This window comes from Cladophialophora psammophila, assembly GCF_000585535.1.
Source record: "Cladophialophora psammophila CBS 110553 chromosome Unknown aczJe-supercont1.1, whole genome shotgun sequence".
NCBI classification, from domain to species: domain Eukaryota; kingdom Fungi; phylum Ascomycota; class Eurotiomycetes; order Chaetothyriales; family Herpotrichiellaceae; genus Cladophialophora; species Cladophialophora psammophila.
Window position 1 is genome coordinate 2122658 of NW_006912922.1, and position 27970 is coordinate 2150627.

Sequence of the window (27970 nt, forward strand, 5' to 3'; positions counted from 1 at the left end):
ATAACCTGAAGCGCGATCCAGATATGCCAAAATTGACTTCGTCTGTATCTGTGTTCCTATCTACATCCTGTGTCGTCTCCCTTCTCGCTGCTCGTTTATTTCTTGTGACATCTTTCGACCTATCAATTACACCATGGCTGCTTCTGGTGATAAGCTTCCTAAAATGCAGTACCGTTTCCTCGGTCGATCTGGACTTGAGGTGTCGGCGATTTCACTTGGAGGATGGTGAGTGATCCCCTTTACAGACTGAAGCCTCGGGGCTGACGGCAGTAGGGTCACTTATGGGGACGCGGTGGGCGATGGTAAGAAACCATCATGCTACATATGTTGCGCAGAGCTGACTTTAAGAAGAGATTGCTTTTGAATGCATGAAAGCGGCTTATGATGCCGGAATCAATTTCTTCGACTGCGCTGAAGGTTATGCCGAAGGCAAATCGGAAATTGTCATGGGTAAGGCGATTAGAAAATATGGCTGGAAGCGGAATGATCTAGTCATCTCAACCAAGATCTATTGGGGTCAGGCCTATGGCGACAACCCAGTCAACAACGGTGGTCTCTCACGGAAACATATCATCGAAGGGGTCGAGGGATCACTCAAGAGACTGCAGCTGGACTACGTCGATCTGATTTACTGTCATCGTCCAGACAGACATACTCCAATCGAAGAAACCGTTCGAGCGATGAACTACATCATCAACACCGGAAAGGCGTTCTACTGGGGTACAAGTGAATGGAACAGTGAGGAAATCGCCATGGCTTGGGCATGTGCAGAAAGGCTCAACTTGATCGGACCTGTCATGGAGCAACCGGAATATAGCATGTTGGCTCGTGACAGGGTGGAACGGGAATATGCTTTGCTCTACGAGAACTACGGTCTTGGCCTGACAATCTTCAGTCCGCTCAAGCAAGGCATCTTGACTGGGAAATACAACGACGGCATCCCCGAAGATAGCAGGATTGCCAAAGCTGCGGATGGGTTCACCACCACCCAAAGAGAGAGCTATGGAAATGAGCAATGGAAAAAGACGCTGGCTCAGGTCAAGCAGCTGAAGCCAGTGGCGGACAAGCTGGGCACCGATCAGGCCACCCTGGCGTTGGCTTGGGTTTTGAAGAATCCACGGGTAAGCTCTGCCATTACAGGAGCATCCAAGGTTGAACAGATCACGAAATCTGTCAAGGCTTTGGATCTGATTCCCAAGTTGAACGATGAGGTAATGACCGAGATCGACGAGATACTTGGGAACAAGCCAGCAGCGCCATATAGACGGTTGTAGTTGGGTTCTCGGCCTGGGTCTCGTACAATGAGAAAAAGTACTATCAACTAAAACACTCGTCATAGTCATTGCTGCTCAAGACTTGGTAGATCTTGAGTATCGAGCTGGGTTTGGAGATTGTTGATTGACAAAATAGGTGTTTTGGATTGGTTGGTGAGAAAAACGGGTCATGTATGGATGATGTCAACGGCGAAACCTCCTCAAATCCTCACGTTTGCTCATTTCCCCTGCGCTGCCCTGCGTCAACTTCAACCACGGAACAACTTCCAGCTGTATCTTCAGTTCAGCATCAAAGGCTGAAAGCTTCTGGTATTTTGAAGCTTCTACAGGTTTAAAATCTTCTCTCAGTCGCCAGCATGAATGCTTCACGTCTATTGACCAGGCGCCTCGCGAGTCGCCCACTGACTGCAGGTATATCACGACGCTGCATCTGCTCCACCTCGTCACGTCTCAATGAGAACCCTCGAGTCCACCCCAATGCTGAAGAGCACCGCAAATACCAGAAGGAGAGGGCAGACAACCCACACATGACAAACACTAATTCTACCATTCACAACAAGATGCCTTCGGTGGGCAAGGATGCACCTCCGCCGGAAATGCTGAGTTCTGCCAATCCCAACTACGTCCCCAAGGACCGAGTTCCCGAGAACACAGACAAGATGACAGGAGGAACACAGCCGGGAGACCCCAACAAAGTAAGCCAACCAGAATATGCTGTTGGTGAAATGGAGGGCATCTCGTTTCGGGTTGAGCCTTTACGTCGCACGGGGGAAGACCTTCCCACCATGAGAGCCAGATTACTATGTCGGTGCACACCCCGGGATGCAATACTGTGCATCAGGGAGATTTCGAATTTCCTTGGGGTTTTGCTAACGTGCTTCGATAGACCAAAGCAGGAAGCGAGGGACATTAGAATCCGACCTCCTACTCTCCACTTTTGCAGCCGAGAATCTTGCCTCCATGAGCAGAACCCAACTCGAGCAGTACGATTTCCTTTTAGACGAAAACGACTGGGACATCTACTATTGGGCAACGCAATCCCCAGCCGACTCGCCCACATCGCTCGAGACTGCGGAAGGTGCCACGAGCGAAAAGAAGAACCAGACGACCAACTACACCTCTCCCGCTAACTCGGGACAAACTCAAGAGACCGATGCATGGAAGCAGGGGGCTCCACGCAGTGGAGAGTGGGCTCAAACTATAGGGACTTTCAGACCGGCGTATAGACCCGTGCCACAACGGTGGAAGGACAGCGAGATTCTGAACATGCTGCGCAGGCATGTCAAGGAAAGGAGTGCTGGCGGCGTTCTGGAGGATGTCAAGGCGACTCCCAAAAGCAAAGGCAACGGTAGTGGTCTTGGGAGAATGCCTGACGTCCAAACCTTTGATTGAGCTTGTATTGAAGCTTGTACATTACTGGGTACCCCAAGTATCATCCAATAAGCACCAAAAAGGTGGGAATGTGTTTCTCCATCTTTTCTTCACCGCAGATTCCTCGCAAGTGGCCTTTTTGCCGACAGTCGGCGCGGCTTTTATCGGTCGAAGGGCCGTCGCTGTGGCATCTGTGTCGTGTGGAGATGGTTTTATAAGCAGCCCACGAGGCCGAAGTGTAACTGGTGGAAGCTTCACAAACCTGCGGATCTCGTACCAAGTGAGTGGCAACGCGGTACGAAGATTGTGAAGCACTTGGAGGGCATCTCCAACCATCTTCCACCACCACGAGATGTGCCGCCCACCTTCTTCCCTGTTGAGATCGATAACCACATCCGACCCGCCAATTGGAAATCGATTGCCGCGGAATCACCCCCCGTTGTGCCGCTTCAGGCGGCTCCGTCGAACATTCTTCGACGGCTTGCTGTACGATCGATGCTCCATCGCAATAGTTTTCGATCCTTTGAAATCATAGCCGGCTATACGATCGTCGTCACTCATATTTTTCTCCTTCAAAGATGGCCTTCTTTGCTCTGCATCGGGATTTCACTCCTCCCTCCGCTTCGCTCACTCCCTTTCCCGGTGGCCCTTTGCGTTCTCTGTGTCTAGAACTTGGCTAGCATCTTGTGCTCCTGTATCACTCACGTCGTCCCGATTCTTCCCTTGGTCCCTCGAGAAAATCTCCTCTGGAGCCACAGACGTCAGGCTTTTGCCGGCAATGGCAGAAGACCTCGAAGCAAAGCAAGCGGAGAAAAAGGAGCTCTTCTTGGATGTCCCGCTTCAGTATCCAGCCTCGTTGACCCCCGTTTCAACGAATCGAAGTCAGCCTCGCCCCAGTCTCCACTCCGGTCGATCTTACGTGGACGGACACAGCACATACTTCAGTGAACCTGAGCCTGAAGATGGCCCGGATCAGCCGCAAGAGGTGGATGTCGAGAGCCCCTCGAAGACGTTCGAGGTGGGTTGGGATGGTCCGGATGACCCCATGAATCCCAAAAACATGCATCCCGCAAAGAAATGGACGGTTGTCATAACGCTGGCCTTTGGCTCGTTGTGTGTGACGTGCACTTCCTCGCTCTATACAATCACCTATGGTCAGTACAAAGCCACCATCTCCTTCAGTGAGGCTCCGATACTGACGGTGTGACAGAACAAATGGACGCAGAGTTTGGCAACTCGCGGATTGTCGCAACCCTCGGCCTGGCTCTTTTCGTCTTTGGCTTGGGGTTGTCCCCGATGCTTCTGGGCCCGTTATCCGAGTTTTATGGTCGCCGCCCGATATATATTCTTGGATATATCTTCTTCACCATCTGGCTGTTCCCCTGTGCTTTTGCTCAGAATATTCAGACCATGTTGATAGCCCGATTCCTGGATGGCTTTTCGGGAAGCGCCTTCCTGTCTGTTGCAGGCGGGACGGTTGGAGATATGTTCAATCGCGACCAGCTTCAAGCCCCAATGATGATATATACGGCTTCCCCTTTTATCGGCCCAGGGCTTGGCCCCGTCATAGGAGGGTTCATCAACTACAACACCTCCTGGCGGTGGTCGTACTACGTGCTCCTGATATGGTCTGGAGTGATGGTGATCGCGATTACTTTGATCATTCCGGAGACATACATGCCGGTGGTTCTGAGGAAGAAAGCGCAGAAGATACGGAAAGAGACTGGGGATGAGAGATTCAAGGCTCCAATTGAGGTCTACGAGAAATCCATTTTCTGGACGGTGGTGAGGTCTCTGTATCGTCCTTTCATGCTTCTCTTCTTGGAACCCATGTGTTTCAACTTGTGCCTATTCTCCTCCATCCTTCTGGGAATCTTATACCTCTTCTTCGGAGCTTTCAATCTCGTCTTCACCGAGGTCTATCACTTCAAGGTTTGGCAGGTCGGCCTGTCTTTCCTCGGCCTCATGATTGGAATGATCTTGGCGATATTATCGGACCCCATCTGGCACAAGAACTACCTTCGACTGCTCCAGAACCGAGAGGAGAGCACGGGAGAACGCAAGTCGGAACCGGAATACCGACTTCCACCCTCGATATTCGGGGGATGGTTCTGCGTGGTCGGACTGTTCTGGTTTGCATGGACCATCTATCCAAGTGTTCACTCCATCGTCCCCATCGTCGGCAGCGGCTTTTTCGGATTCGGCACCATTCTTGTTTTCACGGGAGTCTTCACCTTTCTGGTCGAGGCGTATCCGCTCTATGCAGCTAGCGCTTTGTCGGCCAATTCGTTTGCACGGAGCTCGTTTGCAGGCGCATTTCCCCTGTTCGGCGTCCAGATGTACAACAAGCTTGGCTTTCATTGGGCCACGACGCTTTTGGCATTTCTCTGCTTGATCATGGCGCCGTTTCCGTATCTGTTCTTCATTTACGGGAAAAGACTACGGCAGAAAAGCAGATTTACCACCTTTCCTGGATGAACGAGGACATAATTGGCAACTTGGCCAGAGTGCGGGGACTGGACTCTCTTTACATTTTTATAAGTTACCATACAAATCCAGGGGATCCAGGATGTCGAACCGGGTCATGCAAAGCCCACTCTTTAGTCTTACTCGCCTGTTAAAAAGGTGGCGACGAAAGAAGCTCCCGATATCAGGGAGCGGCCAGACGGGTTCCTGCGATTGGCGGCTGCTGGTGGCAGGTCCGAGTTGCGATGAGGCGGTGGAAACGCACTCTGATAGGACGGCCCTGTCATACACCGCATCAAGCATTGTCAATCAATGCACATAAACACGGTCGATTTCGCCATGGAGTGATGGGGATGCACCGTATTGCTGTGCTCCGCATGGTGTGGCATTAGGGGGTGTACGCTCAGGTTTTGGGGCATCGGCCCGATCACAATTGGCAATGCAAAAGAGTTGAAACTAATGGCACACATCGATTCCAGGACAACATTAGGTTGCACCAGACGCGATGCGGTGAGTGCTTCAGGATGCTTGCACAAAATCCTGATGGCGAGCACGTGTCGAGTCTTCTTGTCGGTGTGCTTGTCTCCCTGAGGATGGACAGGGATCTGTGCAACCATGGAGAGGACGGATTCTATAGATTTGGGTGCTTGTCGAACGATGAGAGGTATGTCTTACTGGTGCTCCCGTAAATAGATGTGCCTTTGCTAAAGTGAGTAGGGAGTGCGGAATTGCCTTCCAGGGTAACCTATGTAGAGCCTGAGCCGACAGGTTCCGGGAGGGTCGGGTGAAAACGGGCAGCCTTGTCTGGAGGTCAGACCGAGGCATATGGATCCCTCTCGCCCTTCCTGAACCCCCGACTAACCAAGTGATTGGCTTTCTGAAGTCTCACCCCCAGTTTTCCGAGAGACATTGCTGCCCAAAGGTGTGGATGTTTCAACCTGCGGGAGCGGGGGTCGTGGTGGTTGTGCAAGAAAGGAAGTCAAGCGTGAACCTTGAAGGTGCCGAAGTAGGAGTGCAGAGTAGGGGATGAGTTGAGCTAGCTACCCAGGCTTGCTATTATCAGGTAGTAAAGGTAAGGCACTTACCGTGCACTCAGGCTCCGGGGGTGGCACCTTGCGCGGTAGTTAGACGAGCTGGTTAAATGGTGACTCGGGAGGCTAGAGATGCCGAGGGAATTACTTAAGTCAGTGGCTCGATGGGCCATTGCATGGTGCCTAGCTCGGTGGTGGGTGAACTGGTGGCACTGGCACCAGGTGGGCGGGCTGCTCGGTGGGTACCGAGGACGGCAATCAAGCATCATCAGGCTGACGACTCAACCGGGGGGTGCTCGGTGCTCGGTGCCAGGTGCCAGGTGCCAGGTGCCAGGTGCAGGCGCCAGGCGCAGAGCTGCTGAACCTCTATGAGCCGTGAGGCGTGAGCCCAGCAGCCCCTCACCCGCGCCCGCGTCCTTCCCTTCAGGCGTTGCAAGGTTTTGTGGGGTCGCTTATAGTTAAAAGAAGCCTAGCAAATCACCACCGACACTAATCTAATAATTGCGCGAGCGAGAGTGCTTTACTCGCACACTCTTGGGACCAAGAAACTCTCTCACCTCGACGCTCCTCCCTCCCCTCTGCTCCTTACTCCCGACTCCCTTTTCCTGCACGTCGCAGATGAAACTCCTGCCTCTGCGTCGGCGCGACGGCAGACTTGTTGCATTGACAGCGCCACATTAGGCCGCTCTGATATCAGCTACGTTTCTGCACGCAAAACTGACTCCGCATCCCGAGGCGCGGCCGAAGCCCTGGCTGGAGGGAGGAGACTGGAGACTGAACCCTTGACGCTTGACGCCGCCCGCCCTCTCTCGGCGATCACTCTGCTGCCCGCATTTTCGATCCTGTTCAGTGCTCGACTCACTCGACCACCCGCCAACCTCAAACCCAACCTGAACAATGCTTCAGCCCTGCTGACACCTGTCGCATCAGACGCTGGTGCTGAGAGCGACGCCTTGCATTCGTCCTGACGACCACTATTCCTCTGCCATCCGGTGCTATCTGCGCCTCTCCGCTGCTTGTCCAAGCCGCCTGCGCGACCTTTGTCCTTCCCGGCCCCTCGAGACGAAAGCACCAGAAAAAAAAATTGCTCCTTTTGTCATACCTGGCAGTGTCGCACCACCTCTGTTGCCAACCTCGTTACGCAGCCTGGCTGGCTGGAAAAGCAAAAAACCATTTGCCGTCAACCTCCAATCTTGCGCCATCGTCATACACAATTGTCGCTCTGCTTCAGAGGGAGCTGCTTCCTACGATCCGACTGCTTGGTCCCCATAGGGGGCTCGCGTTCTTGCTGTGCGCGAGCTGAGCCGACGGTGGACCTGTAAGGTAGCAGAGGCCTGTTTCTGCGAAACTGTCATTCGGTCGTTGTTCCTAACCGGGCAAACACATTTTCGAATTCCCGTGCGACTCTGGCTGTTCTTGTGCAAGCCATCTTTTTGCATCCTGCATTCTCTGGCATCTCATTGATGGTTTCGTTATAACAAGATGACGGCCTCAGATGTCGAAGATGGCCACTCTCGTTCGGCCTCTCCTGACGACAGTGGGACCGAACACGTTCAAGTGAATATGGCCGAAGGTCAGAGTAAGAACGACGTGAGAAGCAAGCAGCAGAATGGAGCCCAACCGACCAATCCAAAGGATCCTTCTCGCCCCCGTAGAAAAAAGGCACGTAGGGCATGTTACGCTTGCCAACGTGCCCATTTGACCTGTGGTAGGTGGGCTCTCTAAAATATCCCCAAAATATAACCCATCATTCTCCACTGCTGACACCCTTTTGTAGGCGACGAGAGACCATGCCAAAGGTGCATAAAGCGAGGCCTACAGGATGCGTGTCAGGATGGCGTCAGGAAGAAGGCAAAGTATCTGCACGATGCGCCCAACGAGGCCCTGATGCCTGGGGTTGGAGGCAACCTCTACAACCATACGGCGGCGAAAGCAAACTCGACTGTGGGCAATGAAACCCCCCATCAACAACCCTTCTTTCAACAAACGCCGGCGTACAACAATTTTCCCACGCCCTCGCATATGCCTCCTCCACTGCTCCACGAGAGAAGTATGAGCACGACTAGCTTCACTCAGCAGTCACCGCTGGCCACCAATTTTCCAAATGTCGCATCGCAAGTTCCGCTGCAGAGCCCTGTAATTGGTGCCGATCAATCGAATTCCACCAACGTGACTGCCACCGGCTGGCCAGGGCAGATGTATAGTGATGATGCCATGTTCAACTTCGACATTGCCAGTATGAACTTCGGAAACCACTATGGTGCATTAGAGTTCGGAATGCTCGGTCATATGGCTACAAATGCGGGAGATACTCCTCCTAGCGACACGGCGACACGAAGCGGTTCTATCACACAACAACAGCAATATCGTATGCCCTTCAGCTTCAGCGAGAGTCCAACGGCCCGGCAACAGATATACGGCGAAGCAATATTACCAGATTGGTCTAATGGCGCTGACGCCTATAGCGGCCATGGACACGGTCGCCATATGGCTCCCAACGCGTTTGCCATAGAATCTAACGCGGTTAATTGGACCTCCCCGGACACGAATGGCACGCCTAATAATGCGGTCAAATTCGAAGAGTCACCGTTGATGACCAACACAGGTCTCCAGGTTCCGCCATCAGCCCTGGATGGCGGCCCGGTCATTCATTCAACCGGACCCCTGGATGGCAGGAACAACCGGGCCCCTCCTTCTATATCGACTCCGCAATTGAAGGCCAAGTCTCAGCTGCCCGTCAAGTCTTTGAAGCGGCCTAAGGATCCGTCATCGATCTACACCTCCGTCACCCAGCCTTATCCTTATACGGCAGGGTTCCACAGCTTCATCGCATACCTTCAGAAACGATTTGCCGCCCATCCTTCCAGGACACTTGCCATAGCCAAGTCATTGGCGTCGATCCGACCATCATTCATTGCGACAACCAAGACTTTGAACAGGGAGGACCTGATCTTCATGGAAAAGTGTTTCCAGCGGACATTATGGGAATATGAAGGTTTCATTGAGGGTGTAGGTACTCCAACAATTGTGGCGAGGAGGACTGGAGAAGTTGCAGCTGTGGGCAAGGAATTCCAAATCCTCACCGGGTGGACGAAGAATGTGCTGCTTGGTCGGGCCCCCAACCTGAATGTGAATCGCGGTCATTCCGGGCAAACACCCGGCACCGGGTCTGGTACCAATACTGCTCGACAAACGGGGACTAACACCCCCACGCAACGATTGATGTTTGAGACCGAGAACGGCGAGAAACGACCACAACCGGTATTTCTTGCCGAACTGCTCGACGATGAATCTGTGGTTCAGTTTTATGAGGATTTTGCGAGACTTGCGTTCGGAGACAGTCGAGGTAGTGTTTGTGGCAGGGCCAAACTCCTTAAATACCGGACAAAGGATGATGAAATCGCCCAGAATCTCAACGTCGAGGCCGAGGCTCGGACCGAAGACGGCCGTCAAGGTCAACCAGAGCTGCGACGGCAAGACTCCCGCCGTCAGCATGAAATGAAGCGGGAGCGTGATGGTATTTCTGGCGAAAAAGGTATGCAAAAACTGGGATCCGCCGACGGGAAGGTGGATTGCACATATTGCTGGACGGTGAAACGTGACGTTTTTGATATACCCATGCTTATTGTTATGAATGTGAGTTCTCCCTCCTGCTTCGTCCCTTCATGGTTGGCACACTAACATGAGACAAAGTTTTTGCCTTGTATATAGGCGGTCCAAAAGTTTTGCGATTCACGACTGTTCTATGTAACAACTGGAGGGGTGTGGTGAGGTTGGACACACCGGGCACACCTTCTGGAAGACTGGGCCAGGGTGGTTGACGGAGTCTGACCTGGCAATGGAACCGACAAAGGACGTTTGTGGATACCCGGCAACTGCGTGTGAGTACATTATATAACAACGGTCCTGTTTGGGGGGTCAGGAAACTTGAACCGGGGACCGTAGCGGGACCGTTGCACAAGACTCGGTTTCCCGGCCTGAGAAGCCTGGCATTGTCTATGAATTCAAAAAAATTGCGAGGCAGAACTACTCTCTATTTGAGCGCGAAAGTTGACCAAAGTCCGCCTCCTTCTCCGAACCAGGCTTTGATGTCTATACGATCGTCCCCCCCCCTTCACGTCTTCCTTTCTTCAGTCATGGATGTCGTAGTTTTACTCCTTCTGGTTCAGCATTTCCCTCTCCAGCTTGTGTGTATCGACGTTGTCCATCCACGAGAAATCCGTCAACCAGGCCTCCCACTCGTCGCGGCGGAAGCGCTGGTACGTTGCCCGGTCCAGACTGCGCGCGGCAACGGCGCAGTCGATCCTGATATCCTCGACAAGCGCGTCGACGCTGACGTAGTCGTACTCGGGCCGGATGTAGCCCAGCACCAGCAGGTTGAGGGCGGCGCCGTAGAAGTCGCGCGGGAAGTCGTGTAGGATGTGGATTTCCACGCTGCGCACGGTGTTTTTGTAGAATGGGTTGTACCCGATGGAGAGGACGGCCGGGTGGATCGAGATTATGGGCTCTACCGCTGTTGATGCGGCGGGTGTCGAGGAAGGGGGTGACGTCGTCGAATCTGAGCCGCTAGTGCTGGAGCTGGCGCCGGTGGCAGAGGGACAGCTCTTGAGCGATAGGCCCACGAAGCCGTAGTAGATTCCGCTCGGCAAGTCTGGGTGGGTGGTCGAGAGGCCTTCGGTGGGGATGTTGGCCGTGGGAATGCCGAGCTGGATTTGACCCGAGGGGAGCAGAGGTGGTTAGTGTTTTCCTTTTCTTCGGTTTTCCTCTTTGAATTCTTGGGTTCTCTCTTGTGCTGGGGGGATATTGAGTAGAGATTGAGGAGGAGAGAAAGAACATCGGAGGGGAGAGGAGTGGAGAAGAGGAGCCCGTGGAAGAAGAGAAAGGGGACGGGGTGGAATTGCGCCGAGATAAAGCCCCAGGACCCGGGCCTTGGTGCTGGACTGCCTTCCTGGGGCAGCCTCGTCTTTTCGTCTCGAGGCTTCTTGACGCAAAGGTTGCTCGGAGAATCTAGCGGAGGATCTTCCTCATGTTCATGGTTCGGGGATGCCAGAGACGCTTGTGGCTAGCCCTAATAAGTTCACTTGCACGGTACCCCGGAAGCAATTGACATTATTGACGTAGGCAGCCTGGTTGTTTCCTCGCTCGCTCGATACGAAACGCAATTCTTCTTCTCTCCTCCCTCCCACTCCGGGGCCCTCAAAAGCACCGTAGACAGATGGCAAGATACCCACGCACCAAAAGTCCAGCGTCGACCAAGACAAGGTCTTTCCTTTTTGTTTTTTTTGTGGTAAGGCCGTTGGAAGGCAATAGAGAAATAAGAGAACGACATTCAACGAAACGAAAGCAAACGGTGAAAAAGATGGCACACTGCTCGCTCACCTCTCTACTCCCCCTCCCAAACCCCTTGATCACCGGCCCGCACAACTTGATGGGAAACGGCGCCTCAGGCCCCGCCTCGGGCCCGGCGTATGGGTCGCGTGGACCGTCTGGTCGCATATCTTCGGTAATTTCTCTCCTGCGGTGGGAAACTGGGCTGAAGCGGGTTGGGGATAGCGCTCTGGAGCTGAACTAGGTAGATGGATGGATCGAAGATAGATAAACGAGATCGGGTGCGATCGGACGGACAGGGTTGGTTGGCTGGCGAACTGATATGTGCGTAGACGTACTATGTGCCTCGTGTTTTTGTTCCCGTTTCTGTTGCTTCTGTTGTCGTCGTCGCAGTCGTGGTCGTAGTCAGTGCCGTTGTCGATATCGGATCTCGTGTAAGGGTTTTTCTTTCTTTCCCCTCTCACTCGTGCGTGCTTCCCATCGGCGTTATTGTCTAACTCACGACCTGTCGCGGATCTAGTCAACACCCTAGAAACTTAGGTTGGAACCGCAGAATGCATGGACTCAAAGATCAAAGCCGCCTCGCTGAAACTGGTGGAATTCCGAGAACGATAATGGATGGATGGAATAGTCATCAATTGCGGAGCGGAAGAGGAAGTCTTGGATGCAGCCGGCCAATCGGGTCCAGCGCCTTGAGTCAGCCTTGTCCGCCGTGTCATGCACATGAATTCGAAGCCGAAATCGGCCAGGTGGTCGCCATCGATACGAGAGTATTGAGGGCACTCAGGGATGAGCCGAGTGAAGGAGTATTCATCGTTCATTCACGGCTGCTTCTAATCTATACACCACCTCGACTATACGAACCGGACCACCACACATCCCCCCCCAGCTCTATACATTGGCCGAATACCCAACACTCGGCATGCGTCCAGAACTCCTCTTTCTTTCGGCCCATTTCCTCAATTCGTCAACCCAAAACACGGTACTGCTGATGCACACCAGCGAGATCAGGTCCCACAGACCCAGCGCCTCGGTCTGAAACACCCGTTGCAAAAATGGCAAGTATATGACACAGAGTTGGCCCGCGAGACTGCCCGCGACCGCATAGTTGAACATTTTGTTTCCAAAGAGCTTGATTTCGCCAAACAACACCGACTTGGATTCCGAGCGGCAAGTCAGCGCATTGAACATGTCAAAAAGCACAAACGTCGTGAAGGTCATGGTGGTGTCGCGTTTGGTCACCACCCGCGTGCGGAGAGGCGTCGAGTTGACCACCGACGGGTCGACCGACGGATCGTCAATGTCCACCATCTCTCGGAGATAGATGAAAAGAGTGCCCATCATGATGAGGGAGGCGGATGTCAAGACGCGGCGGATGAGTCGTTTGGTCAGTACGTTCGCATTTCGAGGTCGTGGTGGCTGCATCATCACCAGGGGATCGACTGGTTCAACCCCGAGTGATTGAGCAGGAGGCCCATCCATGAGTATATCTGAGACAAATTAGTCAGTAAAGCGGGAAGTAATTGTTGCAGGTGACCTACTGATCCAAAGAATCTGCATGGCATTGAGCGGATTCTTGAAACCAAACATGGTACTGAGAAGGACCAAACTCAGCGCCGCGACGCTCGTGCTCAACTGGAAAGTGATAAAGTTCTGAATATTGAAGAAGATGCCCTTTCCCTGTTCAATGGCTCGGAGAATGGTGGAGAAGTCGTCGTCAGTCAGGATCATATCGGCCGCCTCCTTGGCCACATCTGTTCCTAGCCTTCCCATGGCAACTCCAATATCGGCCTTTTTGAGCGCTGGAGCATCATTGACCCCATCTCCGGTCATGGCGACCACGTCTCCCCGCGCTTGGAGAGCTCGAATAATCTTCATCTTGTGGTCTGGGCTAGTCCGAGCAAAGATATTTGTCTTGCCGATAGCTTCCGACAATTCTTGCTCTGACAAGCGATCAAGTTCATCGCCTCGGAGCACGGACCTCGAAGCTGAACTTGCAGGGTTGACTGGCATTCCGAGGTTCTTCGCGATCGCCACCGCAGTGGTCTCTGCATCGCCAGTGATCATAATGACTTTGACTCCTCCATTCATCAACCGTCGTATAGATCTGTTCACATGTTTTCGTGGAGGATCATTCATCCCAACAAGCCCAGCAAAACATAGGCTGGTAAAGACATCCGTTTCTAGCTCGACGGACTTCTTATTTCCCGAGGTTGGCGTGGAACTTCTGCTGTTCTGCCATGTCTTGTTCCTGAGGACGCCACTCGCAAATCCAATCACCCTGAGTCCCTCCTCAGCCATTGCTTGCGCCGCCGCATGAGCTTCTTTCCGACGACTCTCGTCGAGGACGACTTCTTGACCATCCTTGGTCAAATACGTGTCCGACCTGATCAAAATTTGTTCCAGAGAGCCTTTGATGTAAGCCGTCTCCGAACCTAGCCCATAGCCGTTGGTCATCTCGCCTAGAGCGCTGCCAATAACGACGCCCATCCACTTTCTCTCGGAACTAAATGGTGTTTCGCTCGTTCGCGGCCCAATCTTTTCACGAATATCGTCTTCACCATGCGCATCCAACAAATCGAGCATGGCTATGTCGGTGGGCTGGCCCAGCCATCGACTCTTGGTGACTGTAGACGACCTATCTCTAGTAGAGGACAGCACCGCAGCAGAGGCAGCAGTAGCAGGGGTCCCGGATGCATTCTGAGAAAGTCGACCATTGTTTGCGATATTGCCAATTCGGAGAATGGTTTTAGTGGCGGATGTAAGTACGGCTGTGGGATCGGCAGAGAATGGCTTGCCTACGTCGAAATGCCACAATTTGGTCACGGTCATGTGGTTGAGGGTCAATGTCCCCGTCTTGTCGCTGCAGACCACGTTTACCGAACCTAGTGTTTCGACGCTCGGCAGCTTCCGAACGATCGCTCCGCGTTTGGCCATTCGTAACACCCCAAGTGCAAGAGTGACGGTGACGATGATGGGCAAGCCTTCAGGAATTGCGGCAACGGCCAAAGACACTCCGATGGTGAACAGATCCAACAGCTTCTTGCCTTGAACAAGACCAATGATTATAATTACTCCGATGACGACAAAGGACATGTAGCTGAGTTGCTTTCCCAACAAATCCATCGATTGCTGCAGAGGTGTCCGAGGGGCCTCGATTTCCTGAAGAGACAACGAAATCGTCCCGAACTCGGTCTTTCCTCCGGTTGCAATGACGATGCCCTCCCCGTGACCTGACCGCACCAGAGTTCCCATGAACGCAATGTTGTGCTGCTCATTGAGGCGCACGTCAGCGCCCACCGTGCCAGCTGCATTGTATGGTTCGGGTGTGCCATGGTGCTCTGACCTCTGAATTGTTGGGTCCAGAGCGGTAGGGAACTTTTCCACGGGCTCATTTTCACCGGTCAGATTGGATTCGTCGATTGTCAGCTCGGCAGCGTGAGTGATTCTGATGTCGGCAGGTATGCGGTCGCCGGTGGCAAAGATAACTAGGTCTCCCACGACGAGTTGGGATGCAGGGATTGTGGTAGACGACTTTTCCTCAGGTGGAAGCGCAGCACCGTTTGCCAACGGCTCCATTTCAATTGCTTCATTTTCAGCAGCTTGATTCCTAGTCGTGTACGTGGTCGACCTAGGTGCCGATCGTCTGACGTGGGCATAATGGGGGACCAGGCGATGCAGGGCCTCCAAGGACTTCTCCGACCGGTACTCCTGCACAAAAGCGACGGTGACAACGATGGTGACCGCAAGAGCAATACTGACAGCATCATCCTTGTTACCGATGAAGAGTGAGATGGCGGCAGATGCCAGGAGCAGAAGGATCAGCGTCTCCTTGAACTGCTTGAGAAACCTCAACCATAACGGCTCCTCCTCTTCATGGGGCAGTTCGTTGGGCCCATCCTTTGCCAATCGCGCATGTGCTTCGGTCCGTAGCAAACCCTGAGAGACGGAAGTCTTCAAACGCTCGGCGGTCTGTTGGGGGCTGAGGAGGGAGTAGGAGGACGTTATCGAGGAGGAGGTGGAAGCGTAGCGGGCTGGACTCCGTGGCCTGTTTCCTTGCGATTCTGCATTGAAGACCGGCAGTAACGTTGACATGATTGCATGGTAGCTATACTGATTGTCGCTCCATCCTCTACAAATAGTACCGTGAGAAAGAGAGTCGAGTGGAAAGGCAGGTTGCAACGCATGCGCTGGTGCAAGCTAATGTGAGTCTAAACAGATACCGACACTGAGAATATTAAGAGGGTGAGTGTTGTAACACAAGGAAGCCTTGAGGCGCGCAATGGGTCGGTCAAAAAGAAATGGGATCGCAATAAGATAGGGCGAGATGGATCCTCTCTGATCTCCCAGTTCTCGAAATCTTGCAAATTGCAGTGACGCTTCGGCAAGGGATTGAAGGGAAGGTGAACCGAGAAACAATAAGACTAGCGCTCCTAGTGCCACTAATTAGTTATGGCCTTGGCAGGCCCATGTCGCTCAGGTTGTGCAGTCGCGCTTTCGCTACCGCACCTTGCACCCTGCACCCAGCCACTCCTTGCACTCCCCTCCTGCTGCGTCCTCTTCTACCGATCATTAGCATTCCCCCAAGGTCGCACCAACCTCCAATCTCCCTTTTGTCGAGAATTCCATCATCACTCACTCGCGTTCGTCGTCCCCAGAGCGCAACCTCCTCCCAGGTTGATTCCCTCCAAAAGAAAATCTCCCTCTTCACCGTCGCGCCGCCGCGCCGCTTCAAGTCAACATCGTTACTCCCTCGGCGCGTCGATCGTCGTTTGCACTCTCCTGCAACTGACCCTCCTTTCTCCTCACTTGTCCACATGTCCCTGTGAACAGTCACGCAAATCTCAACTTCTCTCTCGCCCTCAAATGTTTTACTCAGAACAACTCCTGGCCAAGACCGGGCCTTTGGCTCGTGTCTGGCTCGCCTCCAATGTCGAGCGCAAGCTCTCAAAATCGCAAATCCTACAATCAGATATTCAGAGCAGCGTGGGTGCTATTGTTGACCAAGGACATGCCCCGATGGCTCTTCGTCTAAGTAGCCAGCTTATGCTGGGCCTGGCGCGGATCTATGGCAGAAAAGTGGTCTACCTGGAGGATGATAGTAAGGTAGCCTTGACTAACCTTAGAAGGGTACGCCGCTTTGCTTCCCGTGTTGGTGCGATGCTAACAATGACTAGACATCCAAATTGACTAAGAATCATGATTTGCCTGCTCATGCGACAGCCGCCGCTGATCTGGATCTGCCTGAAATACTCACCGTCGATGATTTGTTCAACATGGACTTGACATTCACCATGACCCAACAGCCGACCACCACAACAGGTCAGAGCCAACAGCTTGAGGAAGATTGGACCAGCTCTCTCAATCCCCAGCAAGGTCGCACAGAATCGATGCTCGCTCCGGACGAAGGAGCTTTTTTCAATGACGACGACCTGAATCTCGACTTTGGAGAAGACGACGGTATGGACATGAATGATACCACTGTCAGCATGAATGTAGGACGGAATGCACAAACTCCGAGTCGCACTGGTGATGAGGAGGGTCTTCTTTTTGACGACGACGCGGGCCTCAACCTGGATTTTGGCGAAGACATACCAATGCCCGATCAACCACATTCACCAATCTCCTCTGTCGACGATGATGAAGTGCCTGCGTTTGGAGGTGATGAAACTGTGCATCTACAAGAAGCGGCCGCTCGTGGTCGAGATTCGGAATCTCCCTTGTCAGAAGCTGATCCCGAGGTGCTTCGCGAACTCGATCAGACGTTCCAGGAGCAACGGGAGGAAGACATCGAAGAAGTGGCGGTCCAGCAGCGCCAAAGGAGTAGGAAGCAAAAACCCATCGCCCCCGATGCTGAAACCATTCTCCCCCATTCGCAGTTCAAAGCCCCAGCAGAGGAGCGATCGAAAATCTTGCGCCCTCCGTCACTTCTTCCTCGGGACCCTCTTCTACTGGCACTAATTAACATGCAGAAGAATGGCGACTTTGTCTTGAACGCAATGAATGACGGACGGTCAAAGAATTGGGCGCCGGAACTCCAGGGTCTTTTGTCGTTCGAAATAGTCACGAAATCCGGCCAACTCAAGCGGAAACGAGACAGCGGCATCGCTGGATTGAGCGAGGATGAGCACAGTGAAAAGTCCCCACGACTTGAAGGCCCAGGTGATGACATAGAGGACGAGGGTGTCGAGCTCGCCGATGCTTATCGCGACATCACCCTGGAAGAGGGCCCACAACCCATGAGTGAGGGAGGCACAGCCTTGGATGATATAGTCCGGGACAAAGATGATGGAAGTAATTTTGGTGGTGACGACACCTTTGACGATACAACCATGCCACTTATTCATCCTGCAGACAGTGGTCCTATCTCAGTTGGCACGCAGCATGCAGTCCATCTCCTGCGTGAGCGACTTGGCGATGCTGGGGGTGTCCATCCATCCTCGCCGACCAAGAAATCCGTGCTTCTACAAACTTTGGTACCAGAAGGTCGAACAAGCAAAGAAGATGCCACCAAGATGTTCTTCGAGGTTCTGGTGTTGGCCACCAAGGACGCAATCAAGGTCGAGCAGGGCGACAAAGCAATTGGATTACCTGTGCGTATCAGAGCGAAGCGAGGACTGTGGGGATCGTGGGCAGAGACAAGCCCAGGCGATGATCCTGCTGCCACCACAGCTTCTCAGCAAGTGGCTACATCGGCCTGAGTTGACTGGATTTTTGAATGATTTAGGCGTGGGTCAAGCATACTGCAATTCTAGATGGTCTTTTGTTTTTGTTTTTTTGGAAAACTCTGATACCACCTGGGACCCGGACGGATTGGGCTGGCGAGACCTGTATTTTTAGCGGGTCTGGAGGAGGCCCAGGTTGACGAGAGAAACATTTGGATACAGGGCTTTTATGGAAAAGGCTACGAGCATGAAAGCGCAGGCGCGTGCAGGGCTCGGCTGGTGTTGCGCAGCCATGGATGGACACCCCGGTACTCAGTACACTGCAGATAGTGTTTAGGTCTAGATTGAAGACACGTCTCTGCCTTCAAAGGAGGTTGCTAGACTTTCAACTTCTCCATGGAAACATTCGTCGGATCGTACTTGGGTGAGTGAATGGAGCCTGGTGGCTCGAATCCTTCGGATCCTGCGACTTGGGCCTTCGGCGGACTCGAAGCTTAAATCTACTGCTCCCTCATCTCTCACTATTGCTGCCACCAGGAGATAACACATTAGCAGTTTGCTCATCTGCCTTCACCAACGCAGCCTCGAGGCGACAGCCTGATGGCCAAAGTAATGGGTGCCCTGATTCTGTGTCTGTATTGTAAGTCAGGCAAACCATGGTAACTTTACTAACCACTGGACCTGCCTTGACAAAGCCGACCTGTACAATTAAGCCACCAAGCTCGACCTAGCCTTTCGGATGCCATTGTCCTCCTTAATCTCTCTGTCAGTTCAGATATTGACTTTGCGCCGAAACTCACTGAACCCGATATACCAAGGGATGATGGGAGCAGCATCGTGTGCTTCGAGCTCGGTCGCACTGCGTTGAAGTGCAAAAGACGGTTGGGCACCTTCAAGTATCGCTGTAAGCGAACCGAGTTCGGATCAGCAGCCTATCCAGCCCTTGCCAATCAGTCCTACGCCTACGACGACGTCAAAATTTCGCGAATGGACGAATACTTCGAGGCGCAGGCTCTCGTATGGAAGAGGGGTCCTGACTGACACCTGGTGGCTCCAGTTTTTAGCCGTTGCGTCCGGTTTTTCTTGCTTGGTCGAAATCATCATCACGCTCAATTACTTCCGTGGATACCCGCTCTCTTAAATACCATGGGGCTTGACATTGAACTCGATACTTGCTGGCCTTGCTGCAGCTTCGAAATCATCCCTAATATTTACTGTTACGGGCACGGTGAGCCAGTGCAAATGGTGCTGGCTCAAATGCCACCCAGAGCGCCGGAGACGGCCGGAAACCTCCAGGAAGTGGACGAGGCAAGTCGTGATCCTTGGTGACACCATGGCATCTCTCTACTATCTGGGAGCGATCATTATCATTCTTGGATTAATCTACGAGCCCTTCCTTCATCAGATTATTAGCTTCCCTGTGGAACAGACGAATGTCACTTCTCCAGACGCAACAATAAAACAAGTGCTCGGCCTTGACTATTTCAGCTTCTCCGACTACCTGAGAGACTTCACAGTTGGCGGAATCTAGGGTGGTTCCTTCCCTCTACCCACGCCGTCCTGTCCTACAGGAAATTGCACCTGGGAACCATTCTGGTCAGTCGGCTGGTGTCCAAAATGCGAGCAGAGCCAATTCCACTCGCAGTCTTGCAAATATACTCCCTAAAAAATTTGCTGAGCAGTGTGAAATCGTGCACAAATCGTGCGATTTCTCCTTTCCCAAAGGCAATGCTCTGCAGGCGACCTTCGAGACCGGTACCGATGACGACTTTGGATGTTCTGAGACATTTGTGGGGGGCGATGTCTTTCTGTCTCTGAACTATACTCCCATATGGCCACTATCGGTTGACACTTACAACTACACTGATTCAGACGCCATCACTCGATGCTTCTATCGCTCCAGAGAGTTTCTTGGAAAGACCAATCCTCTTCTCGCTCCAGGCTATGCTGCGCCGCTGGTTTCAACTCCAGATAACGAGACATCTCCACCGCAGATCATGTCGCAGGCTGCAATGTGCATTCCGACTCCCTGTGGTAGGAAATACAATGTGTCGGTTATCAACGGGCGTATGTGACCGAAACACTCGAAGACAACTATGGTTCAATATCTCCAAACGAACAGGCTCTGAGACCGGCAACTTCATCCTTGACGACATTCCGCTCGATTTACACACTGAGCCGAGCGGATTCATACTTAACATCGATAGTGCTCTCACGTATCTCAATACGAACGCATCTTACACATCCTGCCTCAAACCGCTCTCGGGGACCACCTTCACCGAGAAGACGTTATCGACGTACGCTAGATCTAGCTATCTCTACCTCTAGGTCCGAATGCTATGGCGCTCATTTTTCTCCTTGTGACTGCAATCTACACTAGGCGGAATCGGGTGCCGCTATGGAAATCATCGGCTTTTGCACCCTTGTATTGTAACAGAGCACTTCAGGGTTCGGCGTGCACGTGCAACAACGCACAGAGGCCTGTCCAGCAGATCGGGAATCGAGAACGCGTTTCTGGTTAATACTGACAACAACACCACCAACACCACCCAGAGGGGCAGCGGCTAGGGCTACGAATGCCTAGCACAGCGGCAGCATCGAGGAACAGGACAGGACTGATAAAACACTTAGGAATTAGGTAGACAGCGCCAAAAAGCCATGGAATTCATGATACTCTGCTCAAACTGTAATGAATGGCACACTGCCAGCACTGTAAACTGTTCCGCACCTCCCTCTCTGCCAGCCCATTTAGGTTTGACATGTGACTAGACAACTTTTCCTCCCTGCCACCGCTCTACCAGCCCAGCACAGCCCATCACAGCACAGCCACCTCGCCTTGTTACAGTATCATGGCCTCGAAACTCCGGATGATGAGAAATTGTACGAAACCACTAGTGCCATGGAGAAAGCTGCAAGCTCGACATGGGTCACGCTAGATGCATCTGGTCCGGGACGTAAGCGATTGATTTTACGCTCTGACGACCAGCACCGATATATAACAAATTAGCGTTTGGCTCTCGACTTTCCCATCGCCAAAATCGTTTTGGGCCCCATCATGTCCCTATTAATATCTGGGAAGGATGTCTGCAATGGAATCGACTTGGCCGGAGCAGGTTTGGTGGCGCCCTCCCTAGTATTGTACTCGCCCCTGCCAAGGAACCCCTATTCTAGCCTTGTCTGCCTTGTCTAGACTACATTGCGCCAAAGGGGTGGGCAGAGGCGGCTTCCACCCCCTATAGGCACGAGTTCCAACCTTTCTACCCGCCCGATTTGTTGCAACAGCGGCCAGGGTGAGGAGTGCCGAGAGGGCGTCAACTGTATCTAGTCAGATCTCAATTCCAAGCAATATCAGAACCCGTTGGCGCTAGTCGGCCGTCTCTCAACATCGATCATGTCCCAGGTTCAGCCCAACAGTTACCGATTTGGGAGAGTGGTTTGCCAGTTTCTTTGCTCGATATTCTTTTCTTCAAGATCAGTACAAGCCATTCGCAATGCGACTTTTGAATGCCCGAACACTTCAGTTCCTGGAAATCGATGATCCACGCACAATTCCCAAGTATGCCATCCTTTCTCATACCTGGACCGACAAAGAGATAGTCTTCTCTGACCTTAAGTCCTCACCTCAACTTGCTCATCAGCGTCCCGAGTTCACCAAAGTCAAGTTCACAGCACAACAAGCACTCGACGATGGACTGGACTACATCTGGGTCGACACCTGCAACATAGACAAATCTTCAAGCGCTGAACTTTCCGAGACTATCAACTCTATGTTCATGCTCTACAAGAAGGCCGAAGTTTGTTATGTCTATTTGGCAGACGTCACAGAGCCACCTCCGGCAGGATGGACTGACGACGGGCAGAATGACGATGCTTGGACGGAGACATTCACCAATGCTAGATGGTTTAACAGAGGGTGGACACTCCAAGAACTGATTGCACCTCGAAATGCAGTCTTCTACACCATGGATTGGAGACGCATTGGAACGAAGCGAGAATTGTGCCAGACAATTGCACGAAGAACGGATATTCCCTCAACGATTTTACTTGGAGGTGACTTCGGAAGAACTCTAGTGGCTGAACGAATGAACTGGGCAGCAAAACGAAGAACTACTCGAGTAGAAGATCAGGCCTATTGCTTGCTCGGACTCTTTGACATCAACATGCCACTGTTGTACGGCGAAGGCGAACGGGCATTCCTCCGCTTGCAACACGAAATCATCAAGAACAACAATGACAGGAGCATATTTCTCTGGATAGCAATAGAAAAATCGCGCACCTCTTTCCGTAACCTCTTTGCACGTGCTCCAGCAGAGTTTGCCTCATTCCATGACTACGATCTTGAAGCAAAATATGGTCGTTTTGAAGTGACTCAAAGCGGCCTGGAGATTGATTTGCCGTTGACTGAAGTACCTGGCAGCCGCGGACGTGAGTTCTTCGGAATTGTGGTCGACGCTGGCCGAGGGTATCATTGCGTTCGTCTGCGGAAAATCGGCCCCAATGAGTACGCCCGTGTTGATGCGGATGAGGTCTTCCGTATTCTAAATCCCGACTACAATCCGTTCGCAAGGGAGAATCTGCATGCACACTCGCAGTGGATTACGGTCCCAAACAGATTTGACAACTTTAGCTACCAATCCTATATGGACTATCGTCTTGGAGGCTTCTATGTTGAGTGCTGCCCGATCGAGTTGCAGATCCACAGCGTCGTACCAAGCTATGCTTGGGACCAGGAAACAAAAATTCTGGAGTTGGATTGTTCCAAGAGCCTGAAGCCGTTTGAGGAAGGAGAGGATGGCTTGAAGATTGTATTCGGTGAAGTTTCACATCCCGAAACAACATTCGAAGTCAAGCTCATAGACTATATGCGGAGGCCTAACGAATGGACGAGAATCGGGTCCTCGCCGTCGAACGAAAAATACGGATACATGCTCCGCATAACTAAGCGATTTGTTGGGGATAAGTTAATGAATGTTGTTCGAATTGATTATCAAATCGAAGAGGAAGGTAAGTGGGAAGCAAAAGCATGGTGTTTAATGGGGCTATGTTTGTTGACTTGGGCTTTGCAGGCGGCATGAAGATCTCCAGCGAGAAGAACCCCCTCCCTGGTCGGTACATTTCGTACAGAAACCCGTCAAAGGAAGAGCACGCAAGGTTGCTTGAAACCTTGGCCCGAGAACGGGAACCGGACCGGGCTACGGGTTCGGGGGGAGTTGTAATAGAAGAGGACCTATCAGGCTCTGAGGATGACCATGTCGCCCACATGCCGGACATTTCGACGGGAGATGGAGATCGTCAAGGAGATCCCTGAGTAAGTCGACCTGATTCTCTTGACGGTGTTCATTGAAGGCGTTTATGATTGAAGGCGTTTGTGATTGAAGGCGTTTGTGATTGAAGGCGTTTGTGATTGAAGGCGTTTGTGATTGAAGGCGTTTGTGATTGAATGCTTTTTCAAGGTCCTTTCCTCATCTCCTATGCCACATTTTCCTCTCTACCATGTCACTTTGGATTGCCAGAACATCACGGGACATGCCCAACCTCTTCGTGTATGGCCTCCAGGTCCAGGTATATAGGTAGTTAAGCTCGCCCTCAGTCAGATAATCCACAAGTTCGATTTCCTCTTAATGTCTAACACGAATATGCTGGACGGTCATCCACCTTGCGCTTGATGCTATGATAACGTGATATTATACATCAGCAGAGGCTTCTTAATAGACACACACTCTCTCTGATATCGGGCGCCGAAGAATTTCTTCCCCTGGGTCTTGGGACAGGTGGCTTTGCCCAGCTTCCCCTTTTCTCCTTACGTGGTGTGTAGTCGATGTAATTGTATACTTCCAAACCTCACTGCATAGAGTAGTACCGCCCGAGAAGATTCGGGTTCTCGGACTGCAAGGCACCATGTTATATAAGATACATTACTTTGCGTATAGCTTGTTATATATATAGTGTGACCACAATCATAATCGTTGAGTCCAACAAACATTGGTTTAACTCTCGTTCATCGACCTCATCGTCGCCCAGGTCTGGACTATCGAAGTCACGGTCGACACTATCGTCAACATGAAGATTGCCAGCGCGATCCAGAAAGTCCAGAACTTCTGAGGGTCGCGCCTGTCTAACCAAAGTTGCGCCCATCCTTCTGCGGGTGCCAGAAAGACATCCTCGTTGAGTTCCAGTAGTCGATCCATCCAGATTTGACAGATCCTGACCATGTTCGCGGCTGTGAAGTGAGGGTGCAGGCGGCGCTGGCTCAACGTCAATTCTGTCTCGGATCTGCCGAACACGCCGTTTATTGTCTCACTCAATGTGGTCTCATCGTCCCACTCGACGCAGCTCTGGCCTCCAGTTACACCACGATGTTTTGGATTTAGGAAATTAACCAACAGCCAAAGACGTAGTGCTGCATCAATTATGGAGTTCAAGACCTCAGGACGAATCTGTATCGAGTCCCACTTGAATTCGCTTTTGATGGTCTCGCGGATCTGGGGTCGTCTCATGGAAGCCCCGTGCTGTTGCAGGATTGTTATGACCTTGAGAAGCTCTTGATGGGTCTTAAGAGGGAGAAATCAAGCCTGTTTGCCTCCTGGCCCATACAACCTTTGAAGCCAAGTCGTCTGCTCTGCCAGGTAGACGGAGAACTCCTCATATTCCGCCTCTTGGAAGTGGTTCTTGCCCATGTCGATGCCGAAGCATGCTCGCACGATGTCAGCCTTGTCGCTTGGGCTGGGTGTATCGAGAAGATGAGTAGCATGAGACATCGGGGTGATGAGGTAGAGAATTGGTCAGGATCATGATCAAGACACTTGCGGTCGCAGCGTGACGTGGGGCATGAATATATGATTGTCTAGCCGTAAGGCTGGCAAGGCTGGCGAGGCTGGCAAGGAGAGGGCAAAAGAGGGCAGAAGGGGCGCCAATGCCAAGCCGTGGTGGGTCGCAGCCTCCATGTCACCAACACACACCAAAACACCATGGTTTCTGCCTCGTCTAATAATCTTCACAGCCTTCTACATGATCGCCGCAGTCTTCTACTAACGAACCCGTTCTAGACCAGCCTTGCCACTTGTGTCCTGGGTTAGTGGCTGAGACATGCAGGCTCCTTTGGCGTTGTCCCCGGCCAATTGGCAGGGAGGCTCTTCCGCGACATGCAGCTGATTGATCCACCCATACCCAGTACACCTTCAGCTTTGGAAGGCAGTGCTGGCAACCATGGCGCCTTTGAGCGTCAGCAGTGCAACACTGGGCTCGGCCATCTATATGCAGCAGCATTGTTGGGATCATTAACCTCTTCTCTTTCCTAACCTTCACCTTGATGCAAGTTACACCTTCCTCTCTTCAGCCTTGCCTGGATGAGCGGTCTCTGTGGCGTGCGTTCAGACTGAGAACTCATTTCGACTCATTCTTACTCAATACCTATGCTCTCAATGCAATGACAGTGGCTCAGACCCCACGTCTCTTTGCGAGCGCCTCTGCGCCGGATGGGGTTTCTTTAGGCCAAAAGCGACGGGCTTTTGACGACACCTCTTGTCTGGACGACCGCTTAAGGCGCGGGCCAACACCTCACGTAGAAATTCACAATGTAAAAGCAAATCAATAACACTCGCTCATGAAATCTCACGATGCCGAGCAAGAAACACCACTTTCAGTCAGCCGAGCGGACAGCGTGGGAATGCTCAAGACTACGACAATTTGCTCGCTACTGGTCAATGGTTCAGTGCATCTTGCTGAGCGAAGAAATAGCCTTCCGATGGAAATAGAAGAACTCGCAATCACGGGGCATTCTTGCGAAGAAGCTGATATGACTCTTCCTGAATCGCCGCCTTGCTCAAGCCGATCAGGTCCACCCGTTTCAGGAGTTTCATCGATCCTAGAGGCGCCTGTCGCACTGCCCAAAGATTCAGGTTCGTTCCCCAAAGATCTTGTACTCGTCGTCATCGAAAAGATATACGTACGACGGGACAGCTTCGATCACCTGGACTTTTGGAGCGAATCAGAAGAAAGCCTGCGAATGCAGCTGGATCAGGAGATAGACCTATGTTTCCGGCATCGGCGAGGCTCGCGGCAGCCTCACGACTACCTTCTACAACTCACATATGCTGGTACCAAAAAGGAAGAGCTGCGTCCCTCAATTGTCATCACAACATCCAGTCCAAAGACGAGGAAGCTGATCAAAAAACGTCTCGCATCCGAACAAGTGCAGTGCATCTTGCAAAGGCTGAGGCGCGATCTTTGGGTACTGGTCGACTCTAGCAAACGCGCCGGGGGGGCTGACACACAAGCCTGGCCCAGCGATGATTTGCGTATCTGGCTCCGTTACCATGTACCTGGACCCTCATTTTGCGGCTCAAAGATTGAGCTCGTGCAGAGAGGGGCGCAAGTGTCAGCGTGTGTCTTTGGAGGCACAATTCTCATAGGGGACAGATTATTCGGGCTTACCGCGTCGCATCCATTTCCGCAAATTAACCCTGATTTGGCCAATGAGTCCAAGCAGGGTGGAAGCTTAGATGAGGATGAAGACGAGGCCGAGGACGACACCGCAAGTGAAGACGAAGGTCCATTTTATATCCCATGGAACACGAATGGCAACGACGGATACGAAGACTCTGTAGACCCTGAGATGGCGAGAGAAGTTGTCCTCGACGCTTCAGATGAAGATATGTGGATCTCTGGCAACTCGCCTCCCAAGAGCTCCAAGAACCGAGGTCGCTCTTTCCAGGCTTCGTCCCAGTCACGCAAGTTTCCCGTTGGGTCATGCCTCTTATGCGATAGCAATGACATTCGTTCCGACGTATGACGGCCCTGCTGCTGACTGGGCTGCGTTCGAAATTCCCAGCGAAACGGAAGCATCTATCAAGGCATTTTTATCTCGCAATGAAATCGGAGCGAACGTTATCACTGACTTGTACAACCATGTCGCTGGTGAGAGTGTACCCGTTGTTATTGCTCTGCCAGATGGGGACATAGCTGGCACTCTCAGGTCTGGACCAGTCATTCACAGGGTCGGCACACAAGTATTTGATCTACTTCTAGTGACAGTAGATCAACCTATTCCGCCAGGATGCTCAGGAGCATGGGTGGTCCATGCGAATCAACTTTGTGGTGTAGTGCTCGTTGTGAGGGAGGATTTGCCCTGGATATACATGCTGCCGTTCGACACGATTAGGCGAGATATTGAAAGACCTGTGCTCTGCCAGTGCGGCTGCCACGAATTGACGAGGACCAGCATGAGGCTGTTGCGACCGCCAGCCAGCCTCCCCTTACGCAGCTATTCACCAACAGCATTGACAGTAAAGGGCCAGATCTCTCAACTGTCCTGAGTCCTGCAAGCGCCCCGGTGATCCCACAGGGGCGTTCGAAATACTCAATAGCAGTCCAGGGACGAAAACGAAACAAAAAGAGACTGTCAGACGACGGAGAGTCCCACGATTCTGAACCAGGAAAGTCTCGTCGGCGAAAACAGGAACACGTTGAGGCGGCCGAAGCGGAGATCCGCCGTCTCAGGGACCTCATTTACCATCTTGGAGGTGATCCCTATGCGGACAATCTATGAGCAGTGGTTGTCGATGGGTAATGGTATCCAGGGTAGACTAGAATCGCCTTTCTTTGAATGGTCTCGCTTGGCCTAGGCTCCCAGAGGTGCGTTATGAGTTCCAAAAGGAGGAAGTCGGAAGCTGAAGCTGTTCCCCTGGCTGCTGCGAGAAGGATTCCTGGCATTCCTCAACGGAATGTGGATGGAGAAGCTTCACATGGACAATTTCATTCACCATGTGCCAGTGGGAGCCAGCAAGCTACCGGCTTGCCTACAAGCGTTGTCGAAAAAACAACAGTGTTTTCACAC

The 27970-nt window shown here is 52.3% G+C and overlaps 10 protein-coding genes across 10 annotated transcripts; 8 read left to right on the plus strand and 2 right to left on the minus strand.

The window, feature by feature from the left end:
• Positions 1-133: 133 nt before the first annotated feature.
• Positions 134-1274, plus strand: A1O5_00710 (alanyl-tRNA synthetase; the record flags this gene model as incomplete). The annotated part of the gene is made up of 3 exons (XM_007741329.1): positions 134-225; positions 274-302; positions 349-1274. The coding sequence occupies 3 exons, from the start codon at positions 134-136 to the stop codon at positions 1272-1274; spliced, it is 1047 nt and encodes a 348-aa protein (XP_007739519.1).
• A 356-nt stretch (positions 1275-1630) lies between these two features.
• A1O5_00711 (uncharacterized protein) lies at positions 1631-2666 on the plus strand (the record flags this gene model as incomplete). The annotated part of the gene is made up of 2 exons (XM_007741330.1): positions 1631-2078; positions 2161-2666. The coding sequence occupies 2 exons, from the start codon at positions 1631-1633 to the stop codon at positions 2664-2666; spliced, it is 954 nt and encodes a 317-aa protein (XP_007739520.1).
• A 757-nt stretch (positions 2667-3423) lies between these two features.
• Positions 3424-5123, plus strand: A1O5_00712 (uncharacterized protein; the record flags this gene model as incomplete). Its single annotated transcript, XM_007741331.1, has 2 exons — positions 3424-3799; positions 3856-5123. 2 exons carry the CDS (start codon positions 3424-3426, stop codon positions 5121-5123), a joined length of 1644 nt encoding a protein of 547 aa, XP_007739521.1.
• A 2501-nt stretch (positions 5124-7624) lies between these two features.
• A1O5_00713 (uncharacterized protein) lies at positions 7625-9853 on the plus strand (the record flags this gene model as incomplete). Its single annotated transcript, XM_007741332.1, has 3 exons — positions 7625-7850; positions 7920-9778; positions 9836-9853. 3 exons carry the CDS (start codon positions 7625-7627, stop codon positions 9851-9853), a joined length of 2103 nt encoding a protein of 700 aa, XP_007739522.1.
• A 440-nt stretch (positions 9854-10293) lies between these two features.
• A1O5_00714 (uncharacterized protein) lies at positions 10294-11638 on the minus strand (the record flags this gene model as incomplete). The annotated part of the gene is made up of 2 exons (XM_007741333.1): positions 10294-10848; positions 11522-11638. 2 exons carry the CDS (start codon positions 11636-11638, stop codon positions 10294-10296), a joined length of 672 nt encoding a protein of 223 aa, XP_007739523.1.
• A 723-nt stretch (positions 11639-12361) lies between these two features.
• A1O5_00715 (Ca2+-transporting ATPase) lies at positions 12362-15565 on the minus strand (the record flags this gene model as incomplete). The annotated part of the gene is made up of 2 exons (XM_007741334.1): positions 12362-12960; positions 13012-15565. The coding sequence occupies 2 exons, from the start codon at positions 15563-15565 to the stop codon at positions 12362-12364; spliced, it is 3153 nt and encodes a 1050-aa protein (XP_007739524.1).
• A 771-nt stretch (positions 15566-16336) lies between these two features.
• On the plus strand, positions 16337-18171 carry A1O5_00716 (uncharacterized protein; the record flags this gene model as incomplete). The annotated part of the gene is made up of 2 exons (XM_007741335.1): positions 16337-16600; positions 16648-18171. 2 exons carry the CDS (start codon positions 16337-16339, stop codon positions 18169-18171), a joined length of 1788 nt encoding a protein of 595 aa, XP_007739525.1.
• A 1297-nt stretch (positions 18172-19468) lies between these two features.
• A1O5_00717 (uncharacterized protein) lies at positions 19469-20463 on the plus strand (the record flags this gene model as incomplete). The annotated part of the gene is made up of 3 exons (XM_007741336.1): positions 19469-19651; positions 19707-20202; positions 20258-20463. The coding sequence occupies 3 exons, from the start codon at positions 19469-19471 to the stop codon at positions 20461-20463; spliced, it is 885 nt and encodes a 294-aa protein (XP_007739526.1).
• A 1163-nt stretch (positions 20464-21626) lies between these two features.
• On the plus strand, positions 21627-23443 carry A1O5_00718 (uncharacterized protein; the record flags this gene model as incomplete). The annotated part of the gene is made up of 2 exons (XM_007741337.1): positions 21627-23139; positions 23202-23443. 2 exons carry the CDS (start codon positions 21627-21629, stop codon positions 23441-23443), a joined length of 1755 nt encoding a protein of 584 aa, XP_007739527.1.
• A 2487-nt stretch (positions 23444-25930) lies between these two features.
• Positions 25931-26926, plus strand: A1O5_00719 (uncharacterized protein; the record flags this gene model as incomplete). Its single annotated transcript, XM_007741338.1, has 1 exon — positions 25931-26926. The coding sequence occupies one exon, from the start codon at positions 25931-25933 to the stop codon at positions 26924-26926; it is 996 nt and encodes a 331-aa protein (XP_007739528.1).
• Positions 26927-27970: the final 1044 nt, after the last annotated feature.